The sequence below is a fragment of the Xenopus laevis genome, chromosome 8L (assembly GCF_017654675.1).
Source record: "Xenopus laevis strain J_2021 chromosome 8L, Xenopus_laevis_v10.1, whole genome shotgun sequence".
Lineage (NCBI taxonomy): Eukaryota > Metazoa > Chordata > Amphibia > Anura > Pipidae > Xenopus > Xenopus laevis.
In genome coordinates this window covers 124,964,211-124,976,454 of record NC_054385.1, presented here as the reverse complement: position 1 = coordinate 124,976,454, position 12,244 = coordinate 124,964,211, and the positions used below count along the sequence as shown (strand labels likewise).

Sequence of the window (12,244 nt, the reverse complement as noted above, 5' to 3'; positions counted from 1 at the left end):
AGTCTAATCATGTCCCCTCGCAAGCGCCTTTTTTCCAGAGAAAACAACCCCAACCTTGACAGTCTCCCCTCATAATTTAAGTCTTCCCTCCTTCTAACCAGTTTAGTTGCACGTAGTCTCTGCACTTGCTCCAGCTCATTGTTGTGCATACCATGACAACACCCTAGTCTTATTCTACTTCTTGTCTTCATTATTTCACTTAAAGGGATTGTTCAGAATAAAAATAAAAACTGGGTTGATAGATAGGCTGTGCAAAATAAAAAAATAGTTTTTAATAAAGCTAGTTAACCAAAAATGTTTCCTGTAACTGCTTTACATTAAGCTCTACACTGTACAGCAATAGTCTGGTGCAGCCTACCCCAGTTATGGTAAACAACCCGCCTTTTTTCTGCCTAGCAACTCTGTCGAAGGCTCTATCTTTTTCTTCTATTGGACAAAATATTTATGCTCAGTCATGGCAAAGAACTTGACTCTTCAGAAGACAACAGTAACATTTCTTTCAAGCAGAACTGGAGTCAGGATTCATCGTATTATCTTATTATTTGACGTAAAGTTTTAGAGAACAATGAATCACATTGTGCTGCTGCTGTTCAGCCTCAGCGTCTGGGCAATACATTCTGCTGGTGAGTAGCCCTATCCTGTGCAATGACTTCTCTTTCTCTTATGGCACTGACTAGTTATATTTTTCTGAGCAGAAAGCCTTTTTATTTCAAGTGTTTAAGCAAGCACCAACATCATCTACATCTTCATTTACCATCTCCAGTATATCCTACACCATCTGCAAACATGAACAACAAATTCAGGAGTGGAGACTATGATGTTCTTGAAGTGTTCTGCAGTTAACTAGCATGTAGGAGTGTAATGTTTAATGTTTTTTTTGAGCATAGACAATGTTGTCTTACTTTAATTTTCCTTCCCATCTTCGGTGAATGCTTCTGTAATATTGCACAGCGTACCTCTAGATACACCAAAAAGAATATATATTTCTGACAGTTTGTCACTGCCCCCTACTAGACGTGAACCACCCATGTGTCCATTTTTCTTTATACGGTTACAGTATACTTATTTTACTTACCGTACACCATACATCCAGAGACTTGATGTATTATGAGCTACAAAAAAATATTAAAAGACAAAAAATGATCATTTAAAGGCAAATGTGGCAGTAAGAAAGATGATTTGCTTATCTGCCAGGCGATACAGGGGAAATGCCAAATGAGTCTAGAAGGAAAGTTAATCTACCAATGCAAATTGGAGTTTTCATTATGGAATGAAGATGAAAAGCATGGGTTGATGAAAAACAAAGACATATTACTTGTTAAATTTGTGTTTCCAACTATCCATATACTGCATATTTTTATAAACAGTAAAATATAATCAGATGTGATCACTTTTTTGCCTTGTAGGCAGCCACACTCTCCAGTATCACATAGCGCTGGTAGCCACCCCAACCCGGGTGTACCACAGTTCAATCACTGCGTATCTAGATGGCTTGAAGTATGGAAGGTATGACGGTGAAAGTCGTCAGGTGAGGTTTTTGATTCCATCACTGAGTTCGCTGACTGAGCACCTGGAGATGCAGACTAAATACGCTCAGCGGTTTGAGGTTATTCAGAAGCACAAGATGGAATTTCTAACGGGATATTTAAACAAGACATATGGTGAGTAGAATGAAAAGTAAATACGTGGTACATTACCTTCTGCCGATATTTTATATATGGATGCCCTTAGGCATTTGTTTTAAAGTTGTATTCTGGTGAACTAGATACCTTCTCTATAGGTAGTGTTTCCTGGCAGAGTCAAATTTACTGATGATTCCATTAAAGCCTATCCCTGATTCTGTAACCCTCTTTCCAGCCAGTCTGGTGACCCATGAACCCAACCAACCCAACTATGAATCGACCGAACATAACTTAACTGAAATGATAACATAAAAGTCCAATATAAAACCCATAATGGGATAGGGAGCATCCTCAGGAGTGTTAGAGATCTCAACAGCGGAGGAAGGAGAACAAACAATACTCAAAGAATAGGAACTCACTTGCAATCACTTTATAAAATTAGATAGAAAAGTTAGAAAACCTGTAAAAAACTAACCACATAAAACACATCACAAATACACATGCATGAGCATGAAGTACAAGTAATACTAAAGGTATAATACTTTTCCAAACCTGTCATTTAGCCTGTAACACTGTCATTCTCAAACTGTTTGGGAGGCCCCCCTAGGGGTTATGGTGTTTTGGCTGGAGGGGCTTTACCTGAATGCCAATTACAGTAAGATTCAGGAAGAGTGTTTATTTGCTCTTCTTCTCATAAATTAAACGTTATGTTGGGTGAGATTTCCATATATGTAACTTTTTTATAAGAATGTCTCTTTACTATGGTTTGGCCCTCCAGGGAGTCCTTACAGTAAATAAGTATCACTACCACTGCAGTAGAACAATGACGAGTAAGGAAATAAATCAGTAAAGAGAAGTTTTTAACCAGGTAATTTTGATGTTTTCGGAAAGGCGTTGATTATTGAGTATGTCCAACCAAGTGTACTCACATAATATTGGCTTGTACTAAAAATAAAAAAGTAAATCAAGAAGTCATCAATATGGTGCTATATATAAATATCAATCATGTGAACATAGCAAGTTGGACATTAAACCAAGAAGAACCAGGAATAAGATACGCTCCAATGTATTTAATTGTTGTTGTTTTCCTTTCTTCAGTAGAAGGTTCTCTTACAACCGCATGTGTCTGCCATTAGTTCTATGCTCATATTGAGTTCAAATACCAAATTATAGTTATATAGGAAAGACTTCTACAACAATACTTCTTCCATATAAGGCCTGAGTATGTGGCTTTTCCCAAATCTGGGCCAGTTTCTTGAGGAATCGATGATGTGGGAGTTTACACAGTCTGAAAATCTTTGACTTAGAAGATGTCTTCCAACCTGGTCAGTTGTGTATTGTTTCTTGTATTTGTCTTACAGGTAATGGATACTTCAATGTTTATCAGAGGAAGACTGTCTGTGAGCTGAATGAGGATGGTACAATTGGTGGATATGAGGAGATTGCATTTAATGGCAGGGAGGTTTTGGTGTTGGATAAAAAGAATGAGGTGTATGTGCCTTTTACACAAGATGTTACGCTTATGACCAAGCAATGGAATCGGCATTATGATCACGCAAAGATCAACAAGATCTACATGGAGAATGAATGTATCCAACATATGAAGTTATATCTCTCTTATATATCAACTTCCTTGAAGAGAAAAGGTGAGATGAGGATTTCAGGGGCTGTTCCTATTTGACATTTCTGTATAACACCCAAGTTTAGTGGCTACGCACAAACATTATGGGCTTTATTTATTAAAGTCTGAATCCAAAAAACTTGAAAAATCTGAGTTTTTTTAACTATAATATAATTTGTGAAAAAAAAAACCTCAAATTTTTTTCAAAATGTATTATACCCTGAAGATGGACAAACTCAGAATCTGAAAATCCAGCATCTCAGACCTCAGAGTAGGGATGTAGCGAACTGTTCGCCGGCGAACTAGTTCGCGCGAACTTCGACTGTTCGCGTCCGCCGAATGTTCGCGAACGTCGCGCGACGTTCGCCAATAGGCGTTCGCGTCAAAAATCGTTCGACCATTCGATTCCTTCGATCGCTAAAATCGAAGGATTTTCGTTCGAATCAAACGATCGAAGCCATTGGATTGAATGAAATCATTCGATCGAATGGCTTCGATCGTTCGATTCGAACGAAAATCCTTCGATTCGAACGAAAATCCTTCGATCGAACGATTAAAATCCTTCGATCGTTCGAATCGAACGATTTTCGGATGTTCGAAGTTCGCGAACAGTTCGCGAACTGTTCGCATTTTTTGCCGGTGTTCGCGAACGGCGTTCGCGAACACATAAACGGCAGTTCGCTACATCCCTACCTCAGAGGTTGTATATAAGTCAATGGGAGAAATCCCTATCCTATTTGGAAGTTTCTGTGGTATGCGCTTGAATTATCCCGACAATCAGACTATTTTGGGCTTTTTGGGCAAAAATCCCGAAAAATTCTGACTTTTCGGGAAAAAGTAAACAAAAAAACCTACGATTCAGAATTACGCTCGATTTTATCGAGTTTTTACCCGATCCAATTAATTGTGCTTTTTAAATAATTAATAAGGTCCACTCATGGATTCTAGTTTGGTCAGAAAAATACTCAGATTTTGATAAATAAGGTCCCCCTTCTGCCTTTAAATTTGGTTTGTTATGAAGCTAATCTAAGCAACAATACCATTTGGCATCTTTTTATGATTCTTCTAAAATATTGGATTATTTGACTTCTGTCCCACCTTCAGTTTAAATGAGACATAAAAATTCCATAAATATTTCCCATTTCATCCCCTAGAAAATTCTCCGGTGAGAATGACCCCACTACAGCAGTTACTGGGCAATCTGTTTCTCACTGATAATACATTGTATTCACACATTGGAGACTTACATAAAACGGCTCATTTACCAACTTGCCAAATAAGAAATGTTCTACTGTACTGTATCGGCAAGGAATACCTAAGGGACTGACATTTTTTACCAAGTTGCATTGTAAGCAATATATGTTCTACTGTACTATATGCCTATATGTTCTACATGTCTACTATATAGTTGTTAGCTGCTCTTGAATACTGATTTGTGATTGCCACAGCCTTATTTACCATACACTTTCTCTTTAAACGTGGGCTTTCCACACTGTGTTGGATGTAAGAGATAAGGAGTTGGACTCAAGGATATCAGCTGGCCATTGCGATAAACCTGCTTATCTACAACTGTCAGCCTCAAACTTTGTCTATAAGTAAATAAGACCCTTGCAAATTCAGCATGTCTGCATTTATATAATTTCTGGGTTGCCTTAGAAACAGCTGCAATTGTCTAGGTGTAAATTGCCCATTCCCGTTAAAATTTGTGAATATTGGGAGTTGTTAGTTTTAGCTGTTCATTATAACAAGGTCACAGGCTAAATATCCATTATTAATGCTGATACTGCCATCAGGGAGATCTTTATTAAATGTCTAAAGTGGTCCTTTAGGGCAGAGGCACACACTACGATTTGGGGAGATTAGTCGCCCTGCGGCAAATCTCCTCTTCTTCGGGGCGACTAATCTCTCCAAACTGCCTTCCCGCCGGCTAGAATGAAAATCGCCGGCGGGATGGCACTCGGAGCGATTCGTTTTCCAAAGTCGCCCGGAGTTGCCTCACTAGGAAACTTCCGGCGACTTCGGAAAATGAAGCACTCCGTTGATGGCGGTTCATATTTCGTCTTTGCAAAGTTTAAGCAGTGGAAATATATAGTATTTCTTACTGCAAGTGTTTCTTCCCCCAGTTTAACTTAAAGATGGTGGGAGACCATCATACTTGGTATCAGTGTGGACTAAAGGTGGAGGATTTTTCATTCCATTAGGCGGCTATAATCAGAATTCTGAACTTAGTTTTAACATTGAATGACTTTTTTTTTTTTATTCCTTCCTGTTAGTTCGCCCTGAAGTGAAGATTTCCAGCTCAGAATCAGACGGGGAAAGAAAACTGCACTGCTGGGCGTATGGGTTCTACCCCCGAGATGTGGAATTAAAGTGGATAAAGAATGGGAGACATGAGATTTATTTAGAGGAATCAGCAGAGATCCTGCCAAACCCTGATGGCACCTATCAGATCAGAGTCAGTGTGGAGGTAACACCAGAGGAGGGCGCCACTTACTCCTGCCATGTGGATCACAGCAGTTTGGAAAATATTCTGGATGTGTGTTTTGGTGAGTGTAGTGACAATAATACTATAGGTAGGATGGTGGCTTGTGAAAATCTACCATAATTTTGTACTTTGGATCCTTCCTCCCATACTTTTCAGTTTTCAGACACCTGTGCATACCCCCATGAATACTGTGTTGCCTGTGGTTGGCTGCAATGTATTCACGAGGAGTGGATGGAGGCACATAGATGCATTTCCCCCCACCCATCCCCTAATTTAAGAAGCACCAGCAGGAACAGGTTCCATCAGGGCCTTGTACCTACCACATGCCCTATGGCAAGTATTAAAGACAGGGCTGCCTTTGCTTCTCCAATGCAAGTTGCAACGTGCATTCAGATACCAGACAGAAGTGATGGCTGACAAGTACCCTTTAGGGCAGAGACACGCTTAGATTCAGGGAGATTTAGTCACCCGGTGATAAATCGACTCTTCTCCACGAACTGTCAAGAATCTAAATTGCCGGCGGGATCGCACTCGGAGAACTTCGTATTCCGAAGTTTCCTCTTGAGGCAACTTCGGGCGACTTCAGAAAACGAAGCACACCGTTTGCCATCCCGCCGGCGATTTACATTCTAGCTGGCGGGAGGCAGTTCGGGGAGATTAGTCTCCCAGAAGGAAGAGGAGATTTGTCGCTGGGCGACTAATCTCCCCAAATCTGAGCGTATGTCTCTGCCCTTAGTGATCTAGTATTTTTTTTTTGTCTAGGGTCTTTGTAAATGACCCTTTTCATGTATACAAAATACAGGGATGGGACGTGTTACCCGGAAACCTGTTATCCAGAAATCTCTGAATGGAGAAGCCATCTGCCTTAGACTTTTATCCAAATAATCCAGATTTTTAAAAATGATTACCTTTATGTCTGTAATAATAAAACCGTACCTTTGGACTTCATTCAAACTAAAATATAATGAATCCTTATTGGAAGCAAAACCAGCCTATTGGGTTTATTTAATGTTTACATGATTATCTAATGACTTATTGTATGAAGACCCAAATGATTGAAAGATCCATTATCCAGAAAACCCTAGGTCCCGAGCATTCTGCATAACAGATCCCATACCTTTTTTCCCTCCTTGTTCATCTAAATTTTTTCAGTGCCACCAACTGATAGTTCTGCCCTGAACTCACTTTAAAATTTAAACCAGCAACACAGTATTTAGGATCAGAATAAGAAGCTGCTTCTCCTTTTGCAAATGTTCTAGGCTACAATATTTCAGTTGAAGGCTTCTCCAATCTTCCTCTCACTTCCAGGTGCCCCATTGGGGACTGTGTTTGAATACAGGGAGATCATATTTTCAAATGGAAACTGCAGGTTTAATTAATAAGCCTCTGCATTGTCGTCCATCGCCCCATTATTAATGGATGTGTATTTAAAATGGAATAAAAGTTTTAAAATCATTAGCTAAAAAGAAGTAAGTTTGAGACCACAGTAAAGCTGCCAAAAATGTAGGATTTATTAGTTTTTGTTCTAGAGATTTGTCTTGTGCCAGATTATGTTTCATGTTGGATTTCAACACAACTTCTTTCTTTTTGCCCCCATACAAACAGAACCCAGTGATAGAAAGATTTTATACATGGAGATCGCTGTGGCGTCTGTTCTCTTCTTCGCTCTTGTTGCCCTGGGAATTTATATATATAAAAGCAGGAGGAAGAAACTCTTACAAAAGGTATTTCATTCCGTTTCACTTGGATATTAGGTTGTGCAGTGTGCCGGGGTGGTCTCTTGTAGTGCTTTATCCGAAATTGTCATGATTATAGTGTAAACTTAATGAACTGACCAAGCCATTGGTGCTCATTGGTGATATATGTTTAGGCACAAGCAGATTTATAAGTAGACATCACAGGTGACAGGGTCGGGGAGATGATTGGGACAGGATTGCAGTTCGAGGGCTTCAAAGGCTATGGGGCAAATTCACTAAAGGGCGAATTTTAACCTGCAAAGGCTTCACCACACTTTGCGCAACTTCGTCAGGCGCAAATTCACTACCACTAGTGATGGGACAATTTATTCGCCAGGCGTAAATTCGCGAAACTGCCGTGAAAATTCACCGGCGTCAAAAAAAATGGACGCCGGCTCATCACTACCCTAATTCACTAAAATGCAAATTTGCGTTTCGGCAGCCGAACATTGTTGAAGTTTCACTAGCGTTAACAGGCCCCGATTTGTGGAGAGGCCACCAAGGCCCGGGTCTAGGGGGGCATGCTGCCCAACCACACCCACATTGGTTCATAAACACTATGAATGAGCAGGAGATTTTTTAAATTTCCCATGTGACCATTCTCATTGCCAGTCCCGACGATTAAAATTTGCACCATTAAAGAGGATGGGACAGTGGCGATGAACGGCAGTGGGGCTAAGGGTGCCCGCTATGTAAATCCAGCCCTGAGCATTAATTCATCTGTTTATAGTGAACTTTCACTAAAGCTCATTGATACCGAGCGAAACTTCGTTAGTACACTTACACTTAGGTCAATTTGAATAGGGCGGGTACATATAGGTCATATATAATGTCTTTATTAGAGATGTTGGTGCAAATGCTTGAAGTGGCCACTTATTATTACACATGTCCAAGGAAGCAAAATAAAGACAAAAGAAGATCCTCTAATGCCCTAGACATGAGCCCACCCTAAAACAAACATGGCATGCCCCTCAAATGATTAAAAAAAAGGTTAAAACAAAAATATTTAAAAGTTACAACTTTTAAACACAATCCCACTTTAAAATATATATAAAAAAAAACATTTTTAAGAACTTTAATGATTTCCAGCATACAGGATATGATGTCAATGACATAAAATTGAGGAGGCTGTAGCGTCATCATATCAGTTCGCCTGGTATAACCTGGCGAAGGAAACTCTAGCGGAAGAGGTAACGTAATGGAAAATTCGCACTTTAGTAGCAATCGTTCGCCTGAGCTAACTTCTTTAACGACAGTCTCTTTTGCTAGCATATTGTCCTCTACTCCTGTTAGTAAATTGGCGATGTCCCCATGGATCGGATTTCTGGCAAATTTTCGCTACCGACTTCACCCTTTAGTAAATTTGCCCCTATGTCTGGCGGAGGAACACTTTACAGGGGGGGAGTGTAGGACAGGTACTTACAATTAACAGCATGTACAAGAACTAGCCCCAGATCTACTAAGCTGATCTAAACCCAAAAAAGGATTTTATGTGTATATATATATATATATATATATATATATATATATATATATATATATATATATTTTTTTTTTTTTTTTTGCAAAGCACTATACAGCAAAACAATAAATTAGTAGTAACAAACAAGGGGTCACTGCAGTAATAAGTATCAATAAGTGCATTATTAGAAATTCAATTCACATAAATATAAAATATAATTACAATACAGGTTAAGTGCTCAGTGTCAAGGAAACAAATGGATTTGCCCTGAAGGGCTTACAGTCTAAATGGAAGGGTCACTTACAGACACAATTCAGAGGGGCATTTAAGGTTCTTCTCTTACCACTAGTGATGGGTGAATTTATTCGCCAGGTGCGAATTCTTGGCGATTTCTCGAGTTTCGCCACCAGCGAATAAATTTGCAAAAGTGCCGCGAGAATTCAGGGGCGAAAATTTTCCGGCGTCCATTTTTTTGTGCGCCGGCAGCGTTTCGCGAATTTTTTGCTGTTTCACGAATTTGCAGGAAATTCACGAATTTTTCAGCGAAACAGGACAAATTCGCCCATCACTGCTTATCACTTTAATGGGGAAATGTAAAAAAGTCGCAAAGAGCAAAACAATTCGCACCAATAAGATTAAAAATCCACATCTCGCAATGTATTATTGTTCCTTAAACTGTTATTACATTGCGAATTTTAATTGCGCACTCTTAAGAAGTGCTTGAAGGTGTCGTAATCGTTTGGAGCAAAACACAACGACTTTTTCAGTAAGAAGTTTAATTACATTTACTGTGCATTGGCGCAAACGATAAAATTCGCAAACGGTCTTCCACGGAAGTTGGAAGTGGTCGCTACACCGTTTTCGGGTTCACGAAAGCTATATTAAATTCGTGCAAAGCAAAATTTGTTGGCGCAAATAGTTTTTCTGTGACCAACTTTTATTACATTCTCCCCGTATTAGTTTACATTCATTATCTGTTTTTAATGGTTCCTGAGATATTTGCAGTTTTAAATATATAATAAAAAGCTTTCGGCTCAGTTAAGAGTGAGCAACTGACGAGTTAGCTAAATCCATGACAGTTGGGGTCACTGACACTCTGGGCCCTCAGACAGCTGCTGAGCTAAAAGCCTACTATTAGCAGTCTAAAACTGATAATATCCCTGACCACACAATATAGAAAATCAATGGAAGTTGCAAAAGTGCTCAGAGGACTACTCAGAATAACTTTCCTCCAGTTCATGTTTTTGAGTTAATATACCCTTTAAGAGTCTTGTGAATGTCTTATGCGTAAAACATGGCCGCCTTCCATGGGTCTAGTTTTTGGTGTGCTCATTCTTTGTCTTTTCTAGGAAAATTATTCTCAAGGTGATGAAACGCTTTTTTTCTTTCTTTTAGGGATGAAAAAGGAAACAGAGTTTGCATTTGGGAATGCCGTGACGCTTCCTGTTAAATGCTAAATATAAGTGATAAAGTATTACTGTGTGCATTGTCTTTATAGATAAATAAGTTGAATATATAGCTAATATTAAAGCTAGATCAGTTAATAAGCTATGTTGGGTCACTGCGTTGGGGGACATGAAACCACCTGCAGATGTGGGTTTAGACGGGTCTGCACTAATGTCCTTCCTTTAGGAGAGGGTCACAGACCCAACTACTCACGTGGCCCTTCACTACCTGCCCAGACACTTTATCCGTCACTGTCACAGGGAGGGCAATGGATGTAAAACCCTTCTCAACCCTTGGCCGAGCCGCCATCAGAAACTTTGGGGCTTCGTAAATAGTCAGTAATAATTCATATAAATAGTAAAAATAATTAAAGTGCTAATAAGTCAGTCATAAGCCATGTTTTCCTACATTTTTGCATGTTTTAGCCACATTTTTGCATAAGTAAGTAAAGTGTGTAAGTCTAGGGAGCCCATTGAATTTGCTGTGTTGAAAAGTTTATGTAGGAGACGCTCATTTCATTCGATAAATCGATCCTATAGCTGATATAACTATAATAAGCAGTTCATAGAAATTAGCATGTGCTAATCAGTCAGTCAGTTCGTTTGGGGTGAGTGGAATTTACTTTAAGTTTTGCAATTCATGGGTGGTCAGTAGAGATGGGCGAACTTGTCCCATTTCGCCGGAAAAATTTACAGAGCATTTGTTTTTTTAGATGGGGTCAGTGACCCCTCATTTGAAAGCTGAATGAGTCACTAAATAATTAGTGATGGGCGAATAAATTCAAAAATTCGCCGGTGAAAATTTCCGGTTTTCACGATTTTTTCGTGAAAATTTCAGATTTTCATAATTGTTTTGTGAAAATCTTCAAATTTCAAGATTTTTTGGTGAAATCCTTCAAATTTCACGATTTTTTAGTGAAAACTTTCAAATTTCAAGATTTTTGAGTGAAAACTTACGAATATCACAATTTTTTTGTGAAAACGGCAGAATTTCACGGTTTTTTTACGTGAACTTTCCGATTTCACGGTTTTTCACGAATTTTTCATCGTTTTGCAAATTTTGCGGGAAATTCGCAAATTTTTTGGTGAAGCGAAACGGGAGAAGTTCGCCCATCACTACAAATAATCAAAAAGAATATACAAAATAAATAATGAAGACCAATTGAAAAGTTGCTTTTGTCTAGTTTGAATGAAATTATGAGAAAAATTAAAGTTTTAGTAAAATTCAAGTTTTAGTCCTGTCTGGTAATTCCCCCAGACCACACCCACCCTTTCTTTTTTTTTGTGGTCAGTGAATCACATCATAAAGTATTTCCAAGCCTCCAACTGCCACAGGGCCCCTGATAACACTTCCACCTGCCCCACCCATGACAGTTGCCCCGTAAAAATGTGTTATATATAGTGAATAGAAGAAAAGTTAATTTCTGCTTGCTTGCAGGCATAGATGTCTTCCTTATATCTAGCTTCCTACTCACTCTGTGTCCTTCTGGGTTGGTGATGGTACCAGGGTCTGATAGGTTGAATTGGAAATAAAAGTAGCACCTCCAGCCTATCAGATCCCTTCACAGTCAGTATAGAAGCCCAAGTAGAAGGAAGACTCCAGTCCTGCAGCAGCCGGAAAGACTTTAAACATAAGTTTTCTAATGACATGGATGTTTATATGAGTGTGACAAGATACAGTATGTAAGGTGTTGTATTTATTTGTAAAAGATTGTAAGAAACTGAAAAATAAAACAATTTATAGTTTAATACGGATCCTGACTGTCATTTATACATACAATATACATTGCTATTCCCTGAGCTCTGCTGGGTTAAATATTTTGTCTATGACATGTTGTTGCTGTTGGGTTGGGGTACGATTTGGTGACCCTTC

The 12,244-nt window shown here is 39.0% G+C and overlaps 1 protein-coding gene across 1 annotated transcript; it reads left to right on the top strand.

Moving 5' to 3' along the window:
* Positions 1-502: 502 nt before the first annotated feature.
* Positions 503-12,120, top strand: XB5756214.L (provisional ortholog of major histocompatibility complex, class I-related L homeolog). Its single transcript, NM_001093994.1, is given in 6 exon segments — positions 503-623; positions 1,407-1,661; positions 2,984-3,268; positions 5,517-5,789; positions 7,334-7,452; positions 10,322-12,120. Coding segments are annotated over 6 exon segments (996 nt in total). The 5' UTR covers positions 503-565; the 3' UTR covers positions 10,328-12,120.
* Positions 12,121-12,244: the final 124 nt, after the last annotated feature.